We start from the raw sequence: 24,435 nt of genomic DNA on the forward strand, positions 1-24,435 counted from the left end.
AAGGATACACCGCCTAAATTTGGATTACGAACGAGTTATTTTATTCTTGCATGAAAGTAAAACGGTCGCAACTTCACTGTGCTTTATCTGTCTCTTGATCGCTCCTAACAAGGCTAGTAAAGATTGTCGAGTACAACGGACGGTAGTTGTAACTGAATGTTAATATTTTTATTACCAAGTCATGATCATATTTCGAGCTGTTTCAAGATATGTGCAGAGATATATGTCGTGCCTGAATAACAAAAAAATATATTTTATGATGTAAAACTTAGATACATACTTTTGAAAATAATTCAGAAGAATATACGGATTTAAAATTATTTAAGTCTTTTTTTTATTTTCATTATGTGTATGAAAATATTAACCTTTTTTATGTATTAAGTTGACAGTTCACCACCATAGCCAATGTCGCTGTAAAAAGATAATAACCATTCCTTAAATCACACTAATGTGCCACCAATTCTGGGAGCTGAGATGTTACGTCCCTTATTTCTATACTCTCACTGGCTCACTCACACGATTTTAAGTGCTGCGGTTTGTCTAATATCATGTGTGTAGGTGGTTCCTAACTAGACAGGCTTGCACACAGCCCTATCAATAACAAAATCATGTTTAAATTTTAAATATTATGTATTATTATTTATTACGAAGAAGTATTACTTCTTATTATAGAATATTTTTGTTGTAAAGTATACACAGTTTTGTCATTAATTATATTGAAACACGCATTTAAAACGCAAAATATATTTTAAGTATATAAAACATGAGAAGTGGTTAATAGTAGGCATCACCAAGCTTCCGATTTCACAAAGTAAAGTATAAAAAATTCATATTCTGAAACTATGTAACCGCGTGCATAGATCTATTTACGCACGAAGGCTCGCCCTTCCACTTTATGCGTGCATTCGTATTAGTGACTCCTTGCTTACAACACGTCTTAGTGTACGTGAGATGACTGACACAAGACTAAAAAGAAAAAATATATATACAGATTCGATTAAAATGCGCATTAATGCTCGCCTGAACAGATTTACATTAATTACAAAATATCACATACACACTTGTGGCTTCAACTTAGCTTTATAAATCAACAACAGACCAAACATGTACTTTTATCAAAGAGTGTGATCGCTCATAATTAATTTATATTTACCCTATTTGTTCGAGGGCGGCCTAGTGTGTTAATTGTATTGCTTTAAAAAGATTTGTCGTTAACTTATACTTCTACCTACTTGCGAAACCGATCCTTTTCTAATAGTAAATACATTTAATAAAGCAAGGGTTAAGGGTTTTATTAATAGACCACAAAATCCTTTAGTTACATTTTACGACATTTATAGTTGATATGATACAATTTTGCTTTACCTTATATAATTTATATTAACTTTTGAGTCAGACAATAATAAGAATAAAATCATTAAAAAACTTTACGTCCTATAACTTTAATTAATTTATATGATGTTTGACATAATTGATACTAAACAAATATAAAACTACTAACACTTACCATATTTTATAATATTGTGTCTAGTGAATATATATAACGGATCAAAAATACATATGACAGAATAGATCGCTTAAATTACTTTGTATACGGATTTAATTAAATGACTCAACACATTTTCTATTTAAAAATATGTACAATTATTGGTCAAACTAAGAGCCTCCTTTTTTTCGAGTCAATTAAAGCACAAAAACCTTCACCTGAGTGTACCAAATACTTTTTTGAAAACCGCATCCAATCCATCCGTTTAGATTTAGCTAAACGCGAGATAATCGCGGACAAACAGTGCCGGATTAAGCCAGCGCGGGGCCTGTAGCAAATTCTGTCAAGGGGCCCTTGGTTTGCTGTGGGTTCACAAATTTAGGGTATTAAATAAAACAAAACTGTTACAAATAAACTTTTCTGGATTTATTATGGGCAAATTTAGCGATTACACTTTCAATATCGACTTCTTTAAGCAAGTCATGCTCTATATTCAACAACGTGAGATGATTAAGACGTTCTTGGCCCATAGTGTTCCTTAATTCATTTTTAATTCGTTTCAACGTTGAAAAAGAACGTTCGCCACTGCAGTTAGTGATCATGAGAGATAAGTAAATGCGCAAGGCAATTTCTAAGTTTGGGAAACACGATTCTAAAGAATTATTTAATAAAAGTTTATAAAATTGCAGTTCCAGAGGCTCCTGTTTCTTGCTGTCAATTACAGTAGCCACATCTGTTTTCAGCAGCTCTGCGAACTGCACTAATTCGCCGCCTAGGCTGTTCTCCAAATCATCTTCGTAAGCACTGACCATCCTTGACGATTTTTCCAAAATCTTATCTGTTGTAAGAGATTTTATCTGTCGAAATACTTCAAAAACACTAGTAATTTTATGATATGCTTTCATACGTTTAGTTAAAGCAGACAGTACGTTATCAATTATGACAATAAACACCTCAAATTCGAAACGTTGTCCAGGTGTTTGATTTTCAACAAAGTCGTCGAGTGAAGTAGAGCCGCTGAAATGGTCGTACTTTGTATTTCGCTTGATTCGTCGTGATGTCTGTTGCTGGTATTCTTCACAGTTAGTCAAATCTTTGGCTCTTGCCTCAATATCTGAAAATGTGGATCGCATTGCTTGGACGTAGCCATATAATGATTCATAAAGGGCGTATCCCGTATTAAGATCTTGATCAGACGATTGTAGCGAAGCACTAGTCGCTTGCAAGCGTTCTAGGATTCCGTTCCAAGTAATTGTCATTATTCCTGTTTCTAACTTATTCATCGTTGAAACTAGTCCATAAGCTTTATTACGGCACTCCGCTTTCTGATCCACGTTATTGAAAATGTCTTCCAATACTTGCTTAATAGTGGTAAAACCACATAAAAGTGCCTTCGTAGCATCAGCTCGGGCTGACCACCTAGTGTCTGATAACCGTTTCAAAATCGGAATTTTCGAAGCGGAATCTTTAAGTGCATTCGTAAGACGACCCCATCGGTAGGTAGAAGCGGAAAAAAATGTATAGAGGCTTTCAATGAAATCGAAGAAAAGTAATGCTTCTGTACAGCAGTCTGCAGCGCACTTAGCAACCAAATTTAATGAATGTGCAAGGCAGGGAATGTATTCTGCGTACTTATTTATTTCCTTAATTCGGGCCTGTAAACCGGTGTATTTCCCACTCATGTTGCTGGCATTATCGTAGCTTTGCCCACGACAATCTTTGATATCAATGCCACTCTCACTCAAGAAATCTAGTAAACTTTGAGCGAGTTGTTCAGCAGTATGACCTTCCATGTCCAAGAACTTAACAAATCTTTCCACTGGTCCAGATGGCAGAACATAGCGTACTGTCAGAGTCAGTTGGTCTGCATGCGATATATCTGGAGTAGAATCCAATGAAACTGAGTAGTATTTGCATATCTTAATTTCGCAAATAATTTGATCCAGTATGCTTGATGCAATTAGATGAATAAATTCCTCACAAGTTGTTTTAGATAAATATGACGTATGTCCCTTTCCCTTATTAGCATGACTTTGAATATGTTGAGCCATAAAAGCGTCAAATTGGGCTATTAATTCTAACAAGCCTAAATAATTTCCATTGTGAGGTGAACCAATAATTTCGTCACTACCCCGAAACGCAAGACCTCGTTCTGCTAAAAACTTTATTACTGCAATGATTCGTTTTAAGAGTAGCCTCCAATACTTTTGCTCAGTCTCAATTTGGCTCACAAGTTGAGAATCAACACGCGTATTCTTGTTTTTGAGGTTTAACAGCGAAATTATGGCTTGTCTATGTCTTGTCAACAAATTGTGCGCATTCTTCCAGTCATTTAATCCGTCTTTCGTAAACCGTGGTGAACTATCTCAATTCGTAATTTTACAAACAAAACAGAAAAGTCGTCCTTTGGTTTCTGAATAACACAACCAGTCTCTGACGTGAGTTTTATTCGTTAGTTTATGTTTATAGGTGAAAAATGACTTATGGCAGAAACGTGGTTTATTTTCGTTTTCATAAATTTTCTTTGAAGACAAAAAATCTCCATTCATTTTTTGCAGTACGCTGCTTCCTTTTTCAATCCAATAATCTCTATCAAAGTTGCTCGGCCATTCCCCAATATCGTTGGAGTATATTTTACTTTCGTTTTGTTTTTGGACTGAAACTGTAGTGACATTAGAGTCAACTTTTTGATTAGAACACGACGACTCTAGATCGAGAGGACTGGCTGTGCTTATAACTTCTCTTTGGCTAGAAAATGATATACCTAAATTAAGAGGAATTGCTGTCTCTTCAACTACAGCATCACTTATAGAAAATGTAGCTTCATCAGAAACGTTAGTAGTACCACTATCATAATATGTACAATGAGATGCAACCTCTGTATTTTCTGATTTACTTTCTATAGATTCAGCAACATCACTCTGAACATTAAAATACTCGGCCAGCTTACGTGTTTTTGATACAACAGCTTCGTTCTTTTTTTTCTTTTCATCTTTTGCTTTACGCTTAGCACTTCCAGAAGCGTAGTGCCGACCAGTATCTCTAGATCTGCTGCTCATGTTACCTACGGTTAGAGAATTTTTTTTTTAAATTAATTGTTTTTTAAAATGCGTAAATTTGTTAATAATTTTTAAATATTTTTTCTTGTTTTTATCACTTTCATTGTGATATTTCTTTATTTTACAACATTGATCCTATAATTACTGCGAGGAAGCATAAACTACTTTACTACTTTCATTGATAATGATAAGTCATGTCATGACCTTTTACCAACTTTCATTTATTGATTCAAGTCTAAGAGCGATCGCCAACGTCCGTCTTTTTGTAGGACAACTAGTGTTGCCGAAATCAATCTAACAAAAAAACGTCTTGTATTAAAAAAATCAACATGTCAAATGCGATTTAATAAAAAACATACCTACCTATAGTTTGTAAAAACTAGGATGATTCGCGGGACAGCTGTCTGTGTGATATTACTAGGGTAGAGATGTGGTTTAAAAAAATCGATTATCGGGCGATATTGAATCAAAATTTGATCACACAATGTTACTTATATGTCTAAGAAAAAACATCTACATAATATAAAATTAAAGTATCTGATAAAATGTACCTACTACATTTATTATAAAATTGTATCTGGTAAAATGTGAAAATAAAAGTTTCATACTAATTGTATATGAAAAGTTATAACCTTAGATAGGTACATAATAAATATATCAAATAATATTTAATTTTTTGTCTGTCTCTCCGTCTGAGCTAAGTCCGCGACTTAAAAGCCACTTAGGTACTTTAAAGAAGCGTGTCTATCTATATTCAACTTTATAGTTCAAAAGTAATTTTGATATTTACTTTAAATGCAAATAAATATTATGATTATGATTATGATTAAATCCGTTTATCAAATAATAAGTTCAACGTAAGTTTTAATCGAACCAAAAAAAAATCTTTTGATTATTCATATTTTCATTGATGATTTATTTTAATCGATGGTTGTAATGACGCATTGAACATCCCTCTCTGTGGGTGACAAACAATAAAATATGAACTTTTTTGAATTTGGAATGGGCGTATAACAATAATCTCGAACTTCATGCGCGTCATTTCGACGACAGCTGTCTCGCGAATCAAGCTACATTTTACAAGGTATAGTAAAATATCTTACCTTAAGTGAAGTTATTCTCGTTGATATTTTTGATTTGCACTTGCACATGCAATGTCAAGACAACTTTTCTCACAATACTCACATTTAAAGTGCTTTCATTAGTTTTTTATATTGAGCCAAAGGAAAGTGTATATCAATTTCTTATTGTTTGATAGTCAATAGAATCCTATTTTATTTGTTCGAGTTACGACTAGCTCGATCGATGACAATATCAGGGAATTCCCCAAATAGTTTTGCAGTGTTGCCAAATTGCGTTTAGTGCAGTGCAAGTAGTACAACACATAACTTGTGTGTGGCTAGCGCTCAATTTAAAAAATGTGGTACAATTTCAAATTATTGTTGTTGATTTTGATACCAACGTTTTTCGTGATAGATATTATACCTAGAGGTGAGGCGGAAATAGCTATGCGCGCAGTTCGGGTCGGCTCGGTTCGCCCGCCAATGGCACCAACCGAGCGGACAAATACTCGCTTTTTTTTTTCTTACACATACAAAATACCATCTATTTGTCTTTTTTCGTTTATTTCATTAAGAAAAAAATCAAAATTACTTGTAGTTTGGTAGTAGTTTTGTAAACAAAACATTTTCTTCATAAGTCTTGCAGTTGAAGTGGTGTAATTACGAAATACCTATTTGAGCGCGGGGCCCTCCAATTCGCGGGGCCCGTAGCATTTGCTACTCTTGCTACGTGGCTAATCCGGCACTGCGGACAAACATACATACGTACATACATACAAACAATCGAACTGCGAACCTCCTTTTATAGAAGTCGGTTAAAATCAGCATACAGTTAAAATATATAGGAAGATAAATTTTAAAAATTTGTACTTACATATTGGCTTAACTGGTGCAAGCTAAGTCTCGATTAAAATACATCTTTCAACTTATAGAGCTTTTTGTGTCTCGAAACTCACCACCGAACTTCTGCATATAGCAGAAGGTGATATGTAACTTTGATATACTAATTTTAAAATTTATATAAAAAAAGGCTTATCCCCGTAAATTATTTGGTATTATTTCACGAGTGAGATCCAAAGTGAATTCTAACAGAATCGCACTTCTGATAGTAATTTCAAATTTAAATTGCATTGTCATGTACCTATTGAAAGTTACTTAAAAACCTACATTAAATTAAATTATAAGAAACAGCCGAAATTATAAGTAAGAATTCATATCAAGTAAAATATTTTTTTTATTCGAAGTGGATATATATAATAATATTATTTTTAAAATACAAAAGTTCTTTTTTTAATTATTTTGCTATGAAACAGATGAGATATATAAAATTTGACCGTTTAATCTTATTTATATTCAAAGCGCATCGCTCAAGGTTGTTTCTTCATAGGAGGCAAAATGAAGACAAGTATAAAACGGCCCGGTGTCAGAGATGTAGTACCACATACATTTCTTGTTTTCATTTGTTCACCGGACAAATAATTTCAACAATCAACATGTTCAAACTCGTAAGTATACGAAACAAAACAACCTATTTATTTATGGCACAAATAGTGGTAATAAATTAATTTACAATACAAATTGTGAATAAAACAGCTATTTACACACAAATAAAATTCCAAAGGTGTACTATATTTAATGTTTCTATTTGACTAAATTTATTAAAATAACATAATTTATTTGCAGTTCATCTTCGCCTGCTTCCTCGCCGTCGCCGCCGCCAAGCCCGGTGTCTTACCGCTGGCATACACCGCTCCCTTCACGGCAGCGTACACAGCCCCCGTGGCGGCAGCGTACACCGCTCCAGTGGCTGCGGCGTACACCGCTCCAGTGGCCTACTCTGCGTACTCGGCTTACACCGCCCCAGTGGCCGCTTACTCCGCCTACACTTACGCGTCTCCTTACTCCGCCTACTACCTGCGCCGTTAATATTACCAGAATGATTGACTGGAACGATACAATATGTACTGTGTTAAGTGAACAGATGAATAAATAATTTCAAACTATTTTTATGTATTACTTATATTTTCATATTTTATTACGCCTAAAAATATTTAAATAAACCCGATCTTTGTGAAAATATAGAAAAAGCAGCCAAATAATCTTTTAAAAATCAATAACTGGTACAAATACCATTTTTCATAGTGAGCAATTTGGTTTTACAAGAGGTCGATCAACAACTGATGCGGGAATTGCGCTTCTTAAGCATATTTACGATGCTTGGGAGAAATCACAGAATGCTATTGGAGTATTCTGTAATTTATCTAAAGCATTTGATTGTGTAGAACACGAGACGCTTCTTTATAAGCTCAAATATTACGGTGTTAAAGGTAGGGCTCTTGATCTCATTGCTTCATAATTAAGTCAAAGAATCCAGCAAGTTTTCATTAATGGAATAAAGTCTACTGGATCTACGCTAAAAATGGGTGTTCCACAAGGTTCAATTTTGGGTCCCTTTCTATTTCTAGTATACATAAATGACCTTCCTTTCTTTGTTAAAGGTATTTGTGATATAGTATTGTTTGCTGACGATACTTCACTGATTTTTAAGGTTGACAGGAAAAAAACTGACTATGACGATGTGAACGGTGCCTTATCACAGATACAAGATTGTTTTAAAGTAAATAATTTGGTTTTGAATACTCAAAAAACAAAATGTGTAGTTTTTACCCTACCCAATGTTAGAAAGCAAAATTATAATATATCTTTAAGCGGTGGCCCGCTTGATGTAGCCGATACTACGGTGTTCTTGGGAATAGAATTGGATTCCAGACTTCAGTGGAGTCCCCATTTGTCGTCCCTAACAGGTAGACTCAGCTCCGCAGCATACGCGGTTAGAAAAGTTAGACAACTAACTGATATTGATACCGCTCGTTTCGTTTATTTTGGTTATTTTCACAGTATTATGTCATATGGCATATTACTTTGGGGTAACGCTGCAGACATTGAATCTGTCTTTATTTTACAATTCGGTTTATTTATAATCTTGGAGATAAACTCTCTTCGGGATGTTTTTAACAGAGTAGGAATACTCACTGTTGCGTCGCAATATATTTACAACAATATCATGTATTTTCACAGTAACATTGATCACTTTGATAAAATCAATGATAATCATTGTATATGCACTAGAAGTAAGGATAAGCTTATAACGCCAAGTTTCCGACTCCGCAAAGTCAATAAATCTTTCTTGGGGCAAGGTATCCATTTTTATAATAAAATTCCGCAGACATTTTTAACTTTACCGTCTCGTAAATTCAAATCGTTTATAAAAAATACATTGGTGAAAAAGGCGTATTATTCTATACAAGATTTTGTAGATGATAAAAAAGCGTGGAGTTTAATACCTGTTGACTTCCAGGCAGGATATATTAATTTAAATAATTGTATTAACTAACATGACTGTATTTTTTTAAATGTTGAAAAAGAGTAACTACTGAGTTTCTTGCCGGTTCTTATCGGTAGAATCTACTTTCCGAACCGGTGGTAGCTTCACTTGCACTTGCTTGTAAAAGCCCACTTGAATAAAGTATACTTTGAAATAACTGTGCTAAATATAGTAATTAGACATGATTTATTAAATATTTTAAAAAATACTTTAACAGTCTAAAACTAATCAGGGATAATATAAACATAGTTTAATTTTAATATACATATAACTAATTATATATAAGTTATATTTTAGTGTTTATAAATAAAATATCTTTGCATATACATATATGATTAATATAAGAATAATCTGTACCTATTCTAAAATCTTTATTCTAAAGCAACCACCTATAAATGTTCCACTGGATTAAGGCCTCCTCTCCGTTTGCGGAGAAGGTTTGGAAATAACTCCAATTTCATTGAAATTAGACCCTAGTAGACTTCCTTCCTTCTTCCTTCCTTGATATATTTTCCTTCAGCACTGAGCACAAGACGAATTTTATTCTCCCAAATTAAGCACATGAAAGATAAAAATATCTTAGTATACATATATATGTCAATCCTAATGTTCAAAAGTCGATTTCCAGGTGTCGGTAAAAGAGTACTTAAAATCATAAATAAAAATTTTAACAAAAATAAATACCGACTCCAAACAAAACACTATATAAAAAAATGAATATGCACTAAAAAGTAAAAAATAATTACGAATTCAAAATATTTTTTAGAGTTCTCCTAAGTAAAATAAAATGAAAAATATTAGACTACTAAAAAGTGGATTTACGATTATATAATGTAGTTAAGTGAAAATGTTTATGTTCAAAATTATACATAAGATTGATGTTGTCAAAGTCAAAATTAACCTAATTTAATGCCATAATTGTTTTACTCTTTGTCGAAGGAGATTCAGAGACTTTTTTAATGGTGTATCTCCAATGAGCCTACTATGTCACGTATATAAAAATTATATTCATGTATATTAAAAATACTGCAGCTACTTGTATCGCAATCAGTATCGTATCATTTTGATATATTACATACATGTATTATATAGTACTTATTACATACATTATTACATCAAATCATAAGACAATTTAATATGCCTAATTTTAAAAATTCTAAAATTTTAATAATGTAGCAATAGGTCTATTATATTTATTTTGTTACATGTCTAATATTTAAACAAATATGAACACAAGCCCAAATTAATTTTAAAAACAGCTTGTCTGTTTGCTTAGAATAAATTATTAGAATCGTTGAAAATAAATGAAAAATGAAATAATTTCTGATACATACATAGACATAATTTAAAGTTTTAATCATAATTCTAAACAATCTATGCCCATAATATGAATTATCTATTTGATTTTAAAGTGAAACAACACTCGTTCTGTACAGGTGAATTAAATCAAAAAATACATTTAAAAAATAATAATAGTAGCAATTCCCCAAATGAATTGAGGAATTAATAATATACATATTATGCCCCCTCCTTTTAAGGTTATCATGTGTGTTATAGATCTGGGGAGGACAATTAAATAGACCAAGGGGTCAGCTATTGACGCTTCTATATGTTGACATAATTAAATAATATTTGAGAGGCGAGATGGCCCACCGGTTAAAACGCGTTCATCTTAACTGATGATTACGGGTGTTCATGTGCTTAATTTGTGTTTATAATTAATCTAGTGCTCGGCGGTGAAAGAAAAACATGATGAGGAAACCTGCACGACTATAATTTCAACTTCTACCATAATGAAATTCTACCATATGTAAATCCACCAACCCACATTAGAGCAGCGTGGTGGTTGAATAGGCTTCAAGCCTTCTCCTCAAAAGAAAATTGAGAAAAAGACCTTCAGCAGTAAAAAATTTACAGGCTGGTTATTACTGTAAGGATGCAATATATACGCGAAAATTTTATGATGTAATGTAATTTATTATTATATTTTACGATATATTATACCTCTATATTAAGTTATATAAATAATTATAATAATCTAAGGACGTCTAAAGCACATGTATTAACGCGCATAAACACTATGCTGAATATGACACTTTCATATTCAGCATAGTGTTTATGCGCGTTAATACATGACACTATGCTGAATATGACACTTTCATATTCAGCATAGTGTTTATGTGTCAACAATTAAAAGTTACCATTATTTTATTAATGACCATATTATGTTTCATCGTTAGTACAATAATGTAATATAATCAATTTGTTTATACTATTAGAAAAATAGAATGAAGCTTTGTTGTAATGTAAAACATCAACAAAACAAGAACAAAAAAATGAAATCTCACACACATTTTTATGCCAATTTACTGTTTTATTTTTAATCTAGGATCAGTTTGAAGAAAAAGTATAATTTTACTTGAATATACTCATACACAGAACTCTTATCTATCGATTAAACAAGCAACAAACATATCGATTTAAAGAATTAGGTGAGATGAATCAAATTAACACTACATAATGTTTTTGATATTCGATGCGCGTCCCACAAGGTTGTTTCTTCATAGGAAAACTAAAGACAAGAGAGTATAAAACGGCCGCTGTCACACGTTCAGTACCACACACACTTCTTGACTGCATTTGTTCGCTTGTCAAATTAACTCCACAATCAAAATGTTCAAACTTGTAAGTATACGAAAAACAAAAAATTACTTTTTTCATGGTGATGAATTCTGATGATGTTCTTAGCACTTATAGAGATTTTTAGTTTATATAAATTAAAGATACATATTTATTCAATTATAATTAAATTCATTGTTTTTACAGTTCATCTTCGCCTGCTTCCTCGCCGTCGCCGCCGCCAAGCCCGGTGTCTTACCGCTGGCGTACACCGCTCCCTTCGCGGCAGCGTACACAGCCCCCGTGGCTGCGGCGTACACCGCTCCAGTGGCCTACTCTGCGTACTCGGCTTACACCGCCCCAGTGGCCGCTTACTCCGCCTACACTTACGCGTCTCCCTACTCCGCCTACTACCTACGCCGTTGATTTGTGATATCTAGTGAACTAATGAATAAATAATTTAAAACTATCTTTGCTTATTATTTATAACAATCTCGCCTCTTGTGAAAATATGTCTATCGGAGCCAGATATAAAAAATATTTATTTATTTATTTATTCACTTTATTGCACAACTATTTAACACAAAATAAATTGAGCAAAAGGCGGGCTTAAAGCTACATAGCCTTATCTACCAGCCAACCTTAGCACGTGCAAGAAAGAGCGTACAGTAGATGCATAAAGCCATCCTTATATCGAATTACATTATACAAATACACACTTACATACATATATATACGCATATATATATAAACATACACACACTTACATAAATATATATTATAAATATATACATATAACATACATTTAATAATATACTAATGATAAAGTAACAAAAAGTTAAATATGTTTCGAAACTTGAGACTAATCAGAGACAACGAGAAGGAGACTACTGTCACATTCACTGTTACATTTCTAGTATAGTGATATTTCTGATAGTCATCTCTAGTTTTATAAATTGGCTGGATATACACTATACTACGTACATGTGCCGTAATGGATTTAAATGAAGATGAAAGTAGTGACCATAATATATTTCGAAAGTCATATATCGAAAACAAATTTAAAAAGTATTTAAATTATAACTTAAAATTTCAGTTTCGGTTAAGAGGACTATTTAACGACCTCCAAACCACCATTTTGGTTAACAATTATTTTTCCGTAGAAATACCTGTGTACGAGATAATAATAATAATCTATATTAATACTATTAATGTGCGAGTAACTCTGTCTGTCTTTCTGTCTATTGTCTGTCTCTTTCATGACCAAACCGCTGTATCAAATTTGATGAATTTGGTATGAAGAAAAATTCAACTTCAAAAAAGGTCATGGCTACGTTTTTTGCCTAAAGTATGACAACCAACACCCAAAAACACGAGCGTAACCGCGGGTAACTACTAGTAAGATATAAATGTAAGATTAATAATTTCAGACAATATCACTTTAATGATATTCCGTCCGTCGTTTGAGCCGAGATTGCCCAGTGGTTAGAACGCGTGCATCTTAACCGATGATTGCGGGTTCAAACCCAGGCAAATACCGCTGATTCGTGTGCTTATTTTGTCTTTATAATTCATCTCGTGCTTAGCGGTAAAGGAAAACATCGTGAGGAAACCTGCATGTGACAAATTCTGCCACATGTGTATTCCACCAACCCCCATTGGAACAGCGTGGTGGAATATGATCCAAGCCTTCTCTTCAAAGGGAGAGGAGGCCTTTAGCGCAGCAGTGGGAATTTACAAGCTGTTGTTGTTGTTTGTTGTTGTTGATATTCCGTCCTCCCTCCTTTTTGCAGCATAAAGTTTTATTTTTGCTAAAGATATTTTAACTATTCCTTTAATTTAATATAATTGAAGTCGTATGGCACGCACATATAAAAAAGTGAATAACAACTTATTTTATCGCAAAATACGCACATCTATTTATCAGCACATATTATATATATATAATTTATCTCAAACTGTAATGATATTGCAATGAAAATATATATACTTATAGCATTAGACATATTTGGAAAAGAGGCTACATGTTCTAAATTAATTTGAATATCTTTATTTGCTAAGAATAAACGTTAATAATATATATATAGGTTAATATAGGTATTTTCTTAAATATAGATCTGAATTAAACTTTCTAATTCTAATTCTATGCAAATGAGTGTATTATTTGCATAGAATTAGGTTATGTTAAACAACGTTGGTTTATACAGATAAAATAAAAAATACATAATTGATTATTACTTAAAAAAGCTATATTTGCGTTAAAAATAAAATACATTAATCGTATGTACTTTTTGAGGCCAATCATACCAATTAGGACGTCGCTATATATTCAATTATATAGAAAATATAATACGCCATCTAAGGGTATCTAAAACACACGTATATAAACGCTCAAATATACCATACTAAATGTTTCCTTCCCAATAAGCCACACGTCATAAGATCAGGTAAGAACAGCCATTATTTTATTAAGGACATTTGTTTAACTAATCAGGCACTTAAGCAGTGCGGTGCATAAACTTTGCCTAGAATTGAGACCTTTTCAACTTTGATCTACATTGATATGCAATAAAACCATTTAAGTAGATTCCTTAAATGTAAAATGTTTTAAACAAACAACTTACAGGTTTTTTTATCAAAACTTTTGAAAGTTTTCTAAAGTGATACGGTTATCACTTATCGTACTATTCAAACTCAATAGAATACTAATGCCCTTTTTGTATGCTAATAAAATTTATAAATAGAACTAAATATAAGAAAAATATAAATGAGGCCTATTGATAATAAATATAACAAACAAGGGTTTGTCAACTGTACTCTAATAATAAGAATGCGATTATACGAATAAAATTATAAATCATGTGAGGATGTGTGATAATTATTATATTCTACAGATATCATATTATTATTATTATATAGTAGTTATATAAAAATGAAATCTTACACATATTTTCTTCAATTTACTGTTTTATTATTAATCTAGGTTTACTTTTAGTAAATATTATGATTTGATTTTAATCCGCTAATATATAAAACACTTATCAATAATCGTTCAACAAACTTAATATCGATTTAAAGTATTGGGTGAGATGAAACAAATTATCGATATTCCACGCGCGTCCCACAAGGTTGTTTCTTCATAGGAAAACTAAAGACCAGAGAGTATAAAACGGCTCGCTGTCACACGTTCAGTACCACACACAGTTTTTGACTGTATTTGACCACTTGTCAAATAATCACCACAATCAAAATGTTCAAACTTGTAAGTAAATTACCGCTACTATTATACAGCAGTATACATTTATAGTGGTATTATTAGCTCTCGATGTTAATATATTTGTTTATATTTTATTTTAATAGTGTATTGTTTATATAAAATTTTTATGATTTTCAATTGTTTTTACAGTTCATCTTCGCCTGCTTCCTCGCCGTCGCCGCCGCCAAGCCCGGTGTCTTACCGCTGGCATACACCGCGCCCTTCGCGGCAGCGTACACAGCCCCCGTGGCGGCAGCGTACACAACCCCCGTGGCTGCGGCGTACACCGCTCCAGTCGCCTACTCTGCGTACTCGGCTTACACCGCCCCAGTGGCCGCTTACTCCGCCTACACTTACGCGTCTCCTTACTCCGCCTACTACCTACGCCGTTGATTTTAATAGAATTATATTAAGTGAACTAATGAATAAATAATTTAAAAAAAATTTGAGTATCATATTTTAATACAATTATATTTATCATATTTTGTCACATTTTTCAAACTTTATATTTTGTTATTGCTGGTTTTAGATAATCTGTCAGAACGAATATGGATTCAAATTCACAAAACCACTACTCTACTTAATTTTAAAATCTTAAAATGCATATCGTGCTCGACGCTTAAGAAAAACATAGTAATAAAACTTTGCTGGCTAAAATTCTGCAAATCTTATATCCAACCTACAATGATAATTTGACTACTATTTAAAAATAAAAATTTTAACAAAAAGAAAAACCGACTTCAAACAAAACACTATTTTAAAACAAATGAATATGCACGAAAAAGTAATAAAAATAAATGCGTATTCAACATATTTTTTAGAGTCCTCCTAAGTTAAATGAAATGAAAAATATTAGACGACTTAAAAGTCGATTAACGATTATATCATGTAGTTATAGTTATTGGTATATTTGGAGCCGGTGTCAGCCACGGTGCCCTTGCCCCAACAATCAAAAGAAAGAAGCGATACGAGCCCCTTGATTGATCCAGTATATTATTGTGTAAAAGGTAATTTGTAAAAAACATATTTGTTAAAGTATTCTCGTATTGTTTTTTGATAGATATACTGTAGGGTTTTATTAGCTGACTTCTGCTCCATATCGCACCTTACCTGTGAGCCGTATAGGAGTTCCATCACTACATAGTATAAAACAAAGTCGCTTTCTCAGTCCCTATATCTTTAAATCTACGCAACGGATTTTGATGCGGTTTTTTTTAAAAGATAGTGTGATTCAAGGGGAAGGTTTGTGTATATAATACATGAACAATATAGTAAAGAAACACTGATAATTTTAGAAGTTTGCGATGTGATGTCGTAAATAAACAAATTCTTTAGTATATTTAGTATCAGTATTGCACCCGTGCGAAGCCGGGGTGGGTAGCTAGTTGATTATAATATTCGACTATGATAATTACATAAACATAACCACATTACGTAAGGTGACTCAAATATCCAAATAACCTATAAATAAAAGATTCGACTGAGTATCGCTAACGTGCTCCTCCGAATTGTTCCGTTCCCTTCCGTTCCGTTACTTTGTCATGGATCCTGTGCTCAGAACCTTACCAAACTTTCACCAAATTGATCTATATATTTTATAATAAAATAAGAATTATCAAAATTGGTTAACGTGATTTTCAGTTATTCACCTATTTGTCGCGCATATACATAATGCAAATTTAAGACTTATGTCGTTTTCATATGGATACCATCATCGGAAAAAAAATACAGACGAATTGATAACCTCCTCCTTTTGGAAGTCGGTTGAAAAGAAGGTCCCAGCTTTGAGATTCCTGTTAATTTACATTTGCAGCCTGTAACAAGTTTCACAACAGTGTTTCGTTTACACTCTTGGTAACTCTATATTTCTCGTACTTATTGAACACACACGTGATCGTTACATGTGCCCAAAGAAAAACTACATCGGATATTTATTTAAGTGTACAATTGTCAATAAATACTAATACTATAATGAAATATAATTCGTTTATTAGAATGTAGGTTGTAATATCAGGAACTGATGAATGAATTCTAAAGAATATATATTTTTATCGTAACATTTTCTTAGTGAGGAGGTTAGGGAGAGGAGGGATTTGATAAGTACGTCAACTTTTTTTTTTTAATTTAATTAGTTACACCATCAACATAACTAAACACTTAAAATTAACCAGTGATACAGAAAACACTCCAAGTTATACGTTTTTAACGGTGAAAACATTATTGACATTGAAACTTAAATATGTTACTTTTGTTATTTATAATATATTAATACTAGCTGCGCCCGCGATCTTGTACGCGTTTCAATTTAATAAACAAAAAATATTTTAGCCTAGGTACTCCTTATTATATCAGTTATCTGCCAGTGAAAGTCTCGTTAAAAGCGGTCCAGCCGTTCCAGAGATTAGCCGGAACAAACAGACAGATAGACAGACAGGCCGACCGATCTTTTTTTAAAAAATTGTATTTTGGTATACGTGCCGTTTATACAAACATATGCATTAAGTAAAAAAGGGCTATTTTAATATTACAAACAGACACTTCAATTTTATTATATGCATAGATAAAAGATATTAAACTGTGAGATCTTTGGAATGTTTGACAAATATAGTTTTATTATTATGAACGATGACAATATCGCCGTAAGTTATGCAACTTCTATGTTATTGAATTCTATATGAATTTGTAGTAGTAGTAGTAAGTCGCAAGAAGAAAATTAAAATTACCAAAGATAACTATTACACACACACGAGTTTCTGTAATAATTTCGCTCTGAATATAAATAAATGACGGGACGTATCCAATAAATAATTATTGTTATTGCTTGACGATCAAATACTTTAAGAATTATTTAAAATGCCATTAATACATTAATAAAGTTTTTTTGACTCCTGAAATTTATACATGAAATATGAATACAGCATTATCTCTATGAGAACTGTCTCAGGTAACGTTAATTAAGATAAAAGAAGACGTTGAGACACATTTATATATACTGTAATGTATATATGTATGTAATACTAGCTGTTGCCCGCGGCTTTGATCACGTGAAATATGGTTAAGCTGAGATGGCCCAGTGGTGAGAACGCGTACATCTTAACTGAGGATAGAGGATTCAATCCCAGACAAGCGCCACTGAATATTCATAAGCTTAATTTGTATTTATAATTCAACTCGTGCTCGGCGGTGAAGGAAAACATCGTGTGGAAACCTGCATGTGTCTAATTTCATAGAAATTCTGCCACATGTGTATTCCAACAACCCGCATTGAAACAGCGTGGTGGAATATGTTCCAAAACTTCTCGAATGGAGAGGGGGCCTTAGCTCAGCAGTGGGAAAGCAACAGTCTGTTACTTTACTTTACTATAAAATTTCTGTAAAAACATACTCGAATGACTATATAGTATAAAACAAAGTCGTTTTTCTGTCCCTTTATCCCTATGTATGCTTAAATTTTTAAAACGGATTTTGATGAATTTTTTTAATAGATAGAGTGTTTCGAGAGGCAGGTTTTTATATATAAAACATAGACAATTTAGTGAAGAAACACTGATAATTTTAGAAGTTTACACTGTGCTATCATATCATTGCACCCGTGCAAAGCCGGGGTGGGTCGCTAGTAAAGTATACCGTTTTGCTCGAGACTTGGTTGGGACACTACCGTGCCCCCAGATTTTCATTTTGACGTATTTAAATATTAGTAAGGATACAAAACAAGACAGTAAGGTACTGTTTTTTTTTAACCGAAACGTCATTGTCCTTCGGTCGAGTTCCACAAACGAATAGTTCATATTGTATTATCCTCTATCGTATGATTGAGGCTTAAACCTTCGATTCATTTTTATTCGAATACATTATCCCTATCAGCCGAACGTTAATCGATTTTGATGATAATTTTTCATTTAGATAAATTTCAAATAGTCACACATATTGTATGACTTTTAAGTATTCCCAAGTAAATAGGGGAACATTCCAAGGACGAAATAGGTTTTAAAGTGAATACTGACATGTACCTCGAAAAGTACATCCTCTACCAAAGTCAACGGTTTATACAATAAATATTGTATTTTAGGGACTAATTAAAAATAAACATAATGAAAAGTACAAATCTACATCACTTAATTTGAATATGAAAACTTTAGAGACAAAATTATTGCTAAAATAGTTACTTTAAATATTCTATTAAGTACAGGGCGGGGCTTATTCGAAACGCAACTTAAATTTAGGTTCGATTAAGATTCACGTGTTTCAAACACCGACTAAAATGTAATTTAGTATTAATTACATGTGTGCTATAATGTAAATTAAATATATAAATAAAAAGTATTGTACGAGATGAATTACATTCTCGTCGTATAGCGTTATTGATATTCCAAACGCGTTCCGCGTGACTGTTTCTTCATAGGAAAAGACGAGAGGGTATATAATGCTCTGGTATCGAACATTCACTACCACATACATAACTTGAGTTCATTCGTTCACTTGTAAAAAAAATCCAACAATCAAAATGTTCAAACTTGTAAGTATTTAAATAAAATATTATCATCATCAGCCATATTGCATGCATTGTTCCAAAAAATTACGATAAATACACTCAATGTAAGATTTGATTTAAAAAAATATTTTGAAGATTAAATATATATTTTTGTACTTTAATGGCCTGGCTGGTTTAAAAGACTATTTAAATAACGGCGGATTTTGTAATGCTGGTTTAGAATCCTGGGCATATCAGTAAATGTTATAGAATTTATTTTACAATAAATTCTCGATAGTAATCTGCGGTTAAAAAGTTATCAATATTATTCTCTCACAATGAGAGAATACTCATAAGAATAGTATGTCTCTACTCTAAATTAATTATAATATCTTTGCATCATCTACATTTATTCCCTTAATTTACCAGGACAATACTAAAATCTCTTATATTTACAGTTCATCTTCGCCTGCTTCCTCGCCGTCGCCGCGGCCAAGCCCGGTGTCTTACCGCTGGCGTACACCGCTCCCTTCGCGGCAGCGTACACAGCCCCCGTGGCGGCAGCGTACACAGCCCCCGTGGCGGCAGCGTACACAGCCCCCGTGGCTGCGGCGTACACCGCTCCAGTCGCCTACTCGGCGTACTCGGCTTACACCGCCCCAGTGGCCGCTTACTCCGCCTACACTTACGCGTCTCCTTACTCCGCCTACTACCTGCGCCGTTGATTTTGAACACTGATTGATAAATGAATAAAAATATATTAAAAAAAATTGTTGTCTACTTTAATGCATCTGACATGGACTAAAAATTAAATTAAAAAAACAGCCGCCTTAAAGAAATTACGACCGCTTTAACATAATTGTAAATCTAATAAAAATGCATGTGATACCTGGCTATAGAATCAGTTTCTATGAAGCTATATAAAATAATAAGTATTTAAAACAAAATTATAAAATACATCTTTACAGATTAAATATTATAAAACAATAAAGTTAAAAATAATTGTAAATCATAGTGAACATAACATAAGATGTAATAAAAATAAAAATTAAACATTTTAAGAAGTTATATTATAACACTGCTTCTATAACACAAGTTAAAACAAGCTGGACTAAGGCCTCCTCTTTTTTGAGCAGAAGGCTTGGAACATATTCCACCCCGTTTTTCCAATGTGGGTTGTTGGAATACACATGTGGCAGAATTTTGATTAACTTGACCGCGGAGCACGAGATGAATTAGTAACCCCTTAACTTAGTAGCAAAGTTATCTTTACTGGAATAATTCGTTATTGAACTATTAGCCTATATTATATTATTATATTTCGCTATGGAAAAGTGCATAATAATTTTAATTAAACCGTCACCCTAAATATTCTAAATATATAATGATGATAATGATGTTCGACCACTGCAACCATTTCTAGGCAGAGTGAATAAGCATGACATATTACATTGCATATACTCGTACAATGTTACAAGGTTAGTGGACGTATTCCCGTTAGGAGCTGATAAGGGTGACTATTTGCAATAATTTTAACCCCAATATGCGTGGAGCAAAAGCGAACCATTTTTAAGTTACAACGTTAAAATTTGTCAAAAATGCAACTTCAAAAAAATATATCAAATAAATGTATCAATTAAAATATATTTTTTCTACTTATTTATAAAAACAAAATTTAACAATAATTATTGGTCAAAATTTAAAAATGCTAGACGGAAAACGATTTCATTTCAATATTTTATAAACTTTTTTCCTCAAAAATTCCTTAAAAACAAAAAAATCTTTATGAAACTTGTCCCGCAGATTATTTTAGAAACATAACCGTTTTCTTAGCTTTCCAAAAATATATAAAAACTAGGAATTTATTTCAAAGCAACCGAAATAAAATGACCAGAAAGTAGTAGTAGTATTCAGCAGCTAAATTTTAAGAAAGACATTCTGAAATATAGCCTCGTAAAAATATTAATAAGCGAAATCGAAAAACTCTCTGTAACAAAGCACAGCACACACACCAAATTCTACAGTGCATAGTGCAGAATTATATCCTTATCATTATCCTCAGGTCCCTGAAACTAGAGTTATATAGTTTTTGTAAATTCGTGCTTAATACCGATTCAGAAGTCGCGTCTTTTTTTAAAAAAAAATCTGGACTATTTGAAGCCAAATTCGATCAGGATAGGATACTATCATAAGAATATGTTCATTGGAGATCAATGGTAAGGCGAAGCTGAAATGACTGAAGATAGTATGGGCCCAAGACCAACAGCTTACGTGCTTTCCAATCGTACACACTTTCAACTACCAGACTGCAACTCAACTTACTGCTAAGATTTTTTTCCACTCAAAGCCCCAATAACATAACAAACCCAACCTGGCGCTCAAATATGGACAAAATATTATATTTTATAATAGAAATTTAAACTCAATTATAAATAAAGCCGTAGCTTAAATAATATATTATAAATAGCAATAATGAGGTATTAACACACATAATAAAGCTTTAATTATCGAACGAGTACAATAATATGATCAAACAGGATCTCAGAAGTAAGTTATTTATATATAATTTTTTTTAACTGTATTTTATAATAAATAAAAACTAATAATTAAGTAAGCTTACGAAAATTTATGCGTGTCATAATATAGAAAATGTGAGAAAGTGTAATTATTTCAAGCTCTTTAAGTTTTGTAACAATAAAATAACTATACACAATATACGATTTATTTCTTCTTCCTAAAAACATTATTATGCTTAAGAGCATTGTTATAGTATAGAAATCTACTAAATTCTAGTATCGTAATTGGTTCAGGGAAATATATCCAAGGTACATTTTGAATAAATTTGTTTTAATATGTATTATTGATATGTTTATATAAATCTTCATAAGTACTTCGGGATATTTTTGTTAATATCAAATATGAATCACTTGTGTTCCTTGAATTACTATTTAGAATCAGTTTTTTTTAGATTACTGATAAAATATCTTGAAATGAAATCGTATAATACTCCTGTACTTGCTTTATTTTTTATAAGAAATAGATTTATAACTAAGCTTATGTTACTACGAATTTCGCTTGAGTTGCTAACCTAAGGGGCGGATTAAAATAATTTTAGTAAATTTATAATAAGTTTATTGCTTTAATCCATACTAATTATGTTAGAATTTTGTGTTATTTCGAACATATTTCAAAATTAAAGAACGACAACATTTTTCTAAATACTTAAATATTAATATTAGGTCCTACATTTTAAATCTCTATGTAATATCTTTGAAAATACTTTTACTTCCTAGGGCCATTTTTATATAATAAAATAAATTCCGATATATATATTTACATCTTCCCACACAACAAGTGTAAAGAGCAAATAATAATGTTCCTTTTAAAGAAAAATTATGAAGAAACAGAATATTACATTACTATCAGTAAATAACACACACACACACACACACACACACACACACACACACTCACACACACACGCACACGCTCACGCACACACACGCACACGCACACGCACACACACGCGCACACGCACACGCACATGCACACGCACTCGCACACACACACGCACACACACACGCACACAAACGCACACATACACGCACACGCACAAGCACACACACACACACAGTCTTTATATAGATAACAAGTGCTATAAATCTTTATACTGTGTAACATTATTGTTCTCTTTGGTCTCTCGCTAGGGGGTGGGCTGTTTTCCTTACACAGGTTATTATAATAACCCACTTAGGATAAGCAGTTGACTCATATAAAATATTAGTTTTCAATTATGTCAAAAAATTTAGCATATTGTATAAAGAGTATATAGTATATAATGTGACATTTACATTATTATGTAGTACATTACTTTGATCTATCTTTACAGATTCAGTCAGCGTTTTCAAAAGAAGCGCAAAAATGTGATTATTTACTACATTACATTAGAAACCTCTAAAATTATCCGTGTTTCTCTACTATATTGTGCGTACAATATATAAAACTTCCACTTGAATCACTCTATCTAGTAGAAAAAAAACGTATTAAAATCCGCTGCGTAGCTTTAAAGAACTAACCTATTATTTGGAACGGACAGACAGCGGAAAGCTACTTTGTTTTATATTATGTAGTTAAAAAACATATAAAGACTTTTTCTGGTTTACTATTTGATATTCCATCGAGATCTATTTTAATCAACTAATATATAAAACACTTACAATCGATCAACAAACATATAGATATAAAGTATTGGATGAGAAGAATCAAATTATCAGTGCATTAAGTTTTCGATATTCCACGCGCGTCCCACAAGGTTGTTTCTTCATAGGAAAACTAAAGACAAGAGAGTATAAAACGGCTCGCTGTCACACGTTCAGTACCACACATAGTTCTCGACTTCATTTGTCCACTTGTCAAATAATCACCACAATCAAAATGTTCAAACTAGTAAGTAAATTACCGCCACATTACATATCGGTATACATTTATAGTGTTATTATTAGCTCTCGATGCTAATATATGTGTTACATTTTATTTTAATAGTGTATTGTTTATTTTATGATTTTCAATTTATTTACAGTTCATCTTCGCCTGCTTCCTCGCCGTCGCCGCCGCCAAGCCCGGTGTCTTACCGCTGGCATACACCGCTCCCTTCGCGGCAGCGTACACAGCCCCCGTGGCGGCAGCGTACACAACCCCCGTGGCTGCGGCGTACACCGCTCCAGTCGCCTACTCGGCGTACTCGGCTTACACCGCCCCAGTGGCCGCTTACTCCGCCTACACTTACGCGTCTCCTTACTCCGCCTACTACCTGCGCCGTTGATTTTGTGATTTGATTTAGTGAACTGACGAATAAATAATTTGAAATAATTTGTAAGTTTTATTAATTTGATTTAATTAAGTGGTTTACGCTTAATGAAATATTTTAAAAAATAAAATAGTTGTCTGCAGAATACTATAGCTATTAAGTTATATTAATTACAATATAACACCAAAAGGAATGACCGAGTTAACGAGGATTTTATTCCATTCAGAATTACAGATTAAATCCGACTAGTTTTGTTATTAGTAAAATACCTTTTATTAATTCTTTTAAAAT

General features: G+C 32.6%; 6 protein-coding genes across 6 annotated transcripts; 5 read left to right on the forward strand and 1 right to left on the reverse strand.

Moving 5' to 3' along the window:
• Positions 1–1,797: 1,797 nt before the first annotated feature.
• LOC124536380 (zinc finger MYM-type protein 1-like) lies at positions 1,798–4,545 on the reverse strand. The gene is made up of 3 exons (XM_047112911.1): positions 4,251–4,545; positions 1,939–3,365; positions 1,798–1,848 (listed from the first exon to the last, which is right to left on the reverse strand). The coding sequence occupies exons 1-3, from the start codon at positions 4,543–4,545 to the stop codon at positions 1,798–1,800; spliced, it is 1,773 nt and encodes a 590-aa protein (XP_046968867.1).
• A 2,435-nt stretch (positions 4,546–6,980) lies between these two features.
• LOC124536348 (vitelline membrane protein Vm26Ab-like) lies at positions 6,981–7,609 on the forward strand. Its single transcript, XM_047112877.1, has 2 exons — positions 6,981–7,111; positions 7,290–7,609. Exons 1-2 carry the CDS (start codon positions 7,100–7,102, stop codon positions 7,530–7,532), a joined length of 255 nt encoding a protein of 84 aa, XP_046968833.1. The 5' UTR covers positions 6,981–7,099; the 3' UTR covers positions 7,533–7,609.
• A 3,918-nt stretch (positions 7,610–11,527) lies between these two features.
• Positions 11,528–12,079, forward strand: LOC124536352 (pupal cuticle protein C1B-like). Its single transcript, XM_047112880.1, has 2 exons — positions 11,528–11,676; positions 11,818–12,079. Exons 1-2 carry the CDS (start codon positions 11,665–11,667, stop codon positions 12,034–12,036), a joined length of 231 nt encoding a protein of 76 aa, XP_046968836.1. The 5' UTR covers positions 11,528–11,664; the 3' UTR covers positions 12,037–12,079.
• A 2,726-nt stretch (positions 12,080–14,805) lies between these two features.
• On the forward strand, positions 14,806–15,273 carry LOC124536349 (vitelline membrane protein Vm26Ab-like). The gene is made up of 2 exons (XM_047112878.1): positions 14,806–14,872; positions 15,017–15,273. The coding sequence occupies exons 1-2, from the start codon at positions 14,861–14,863 to the stop codon at positions 15,257–15,259; spliced, it is 255 nt and encodes an 84-aa protein (XP_046968834.1). The 5' UTR covers positions 14,806–14,860; the 3' UTR covers positions 15,260–15,273.
• Positions 15,274–19,320: 4,047 nt separating this feature from the next.
• On the forward strand, positions 19,321–20,247 carry LOC124536346 (vitelline membrane protein Vm26Ab-like). Its single transcript, XM_047112875.1, has 2 exons — positions 19,321–19,382; positions 19,796–20,247. Exons 1-2 carry the CDS (start codon positions 19,371–19,373, stop codon positions 20,060–20,062), a joined length of 279 nt encoding a protein of 92 aa, XP_046968831.1. The 5' UTR covers positions 19,321–19,370; the 3' UTR covers positions 20,063–20,247.
• Positions 20,248–23,643: 3,396 nt separating this feature from the next.
• Positions 23,644–24,206, forward strand: LOC124536347 (vitelline membrane protein Vm26Ab-like). The gene is made up of 2 exons (XM_047112876.1): positions 23,644–23,783; positions 23,917–24,206. Exons 1-2 carry the CDS (start codon positions 23,772–23,774, stop codon positions 24,157–24,159), a joined length of 255 nt encoding a protein of 84 aa, XP_046968832.1. The 5' UTR covers positions 23,644–23,771; the 3' UTR covers positions 24,160–24,206.
• The last annotated feature ends 229 nt before the right edge of the window (positions 24,207–24,435 follow it).

This window comes from Vanessa cardui, chromosome 16 (assembly GCF_905220365.1).
Source record: "Vanessa cardui chromosome 16, ilVanCard2.1, whole genome shotgun sequence".
Classification (NCBI taxonomy): Eukaryota; Metazoa; Arthropoda; class Insecta; order Lepidoptera; family Nymphalidae; genus Vanessa; species Vanessa cardui.

Bases quoted from the DNA above. Each gene is read 5' to 3' on its own strand.
- LOC124536380 (XM_047112911.1), bottom strand. From the start codon at position 4,545: ATGAGCAGCAGATCTAGAGATACTGGTCGGCACTACGCTTCTGGAAGT. The intron at 3,366-4,250 runs GTATATCATTTT...ATTCTACTCCAG, and splicing joins AGCAATTCCTCTTAATTTAG to ATATATCGCATGCAGACCAA. The intron at 1,849-1,938 runs GTAATCGCTAAA...GTGAACCCACAG, and splicing joins AAGAAGTCGATATTGAAAGT to CAAACCAAGGGCCCCTTGAC.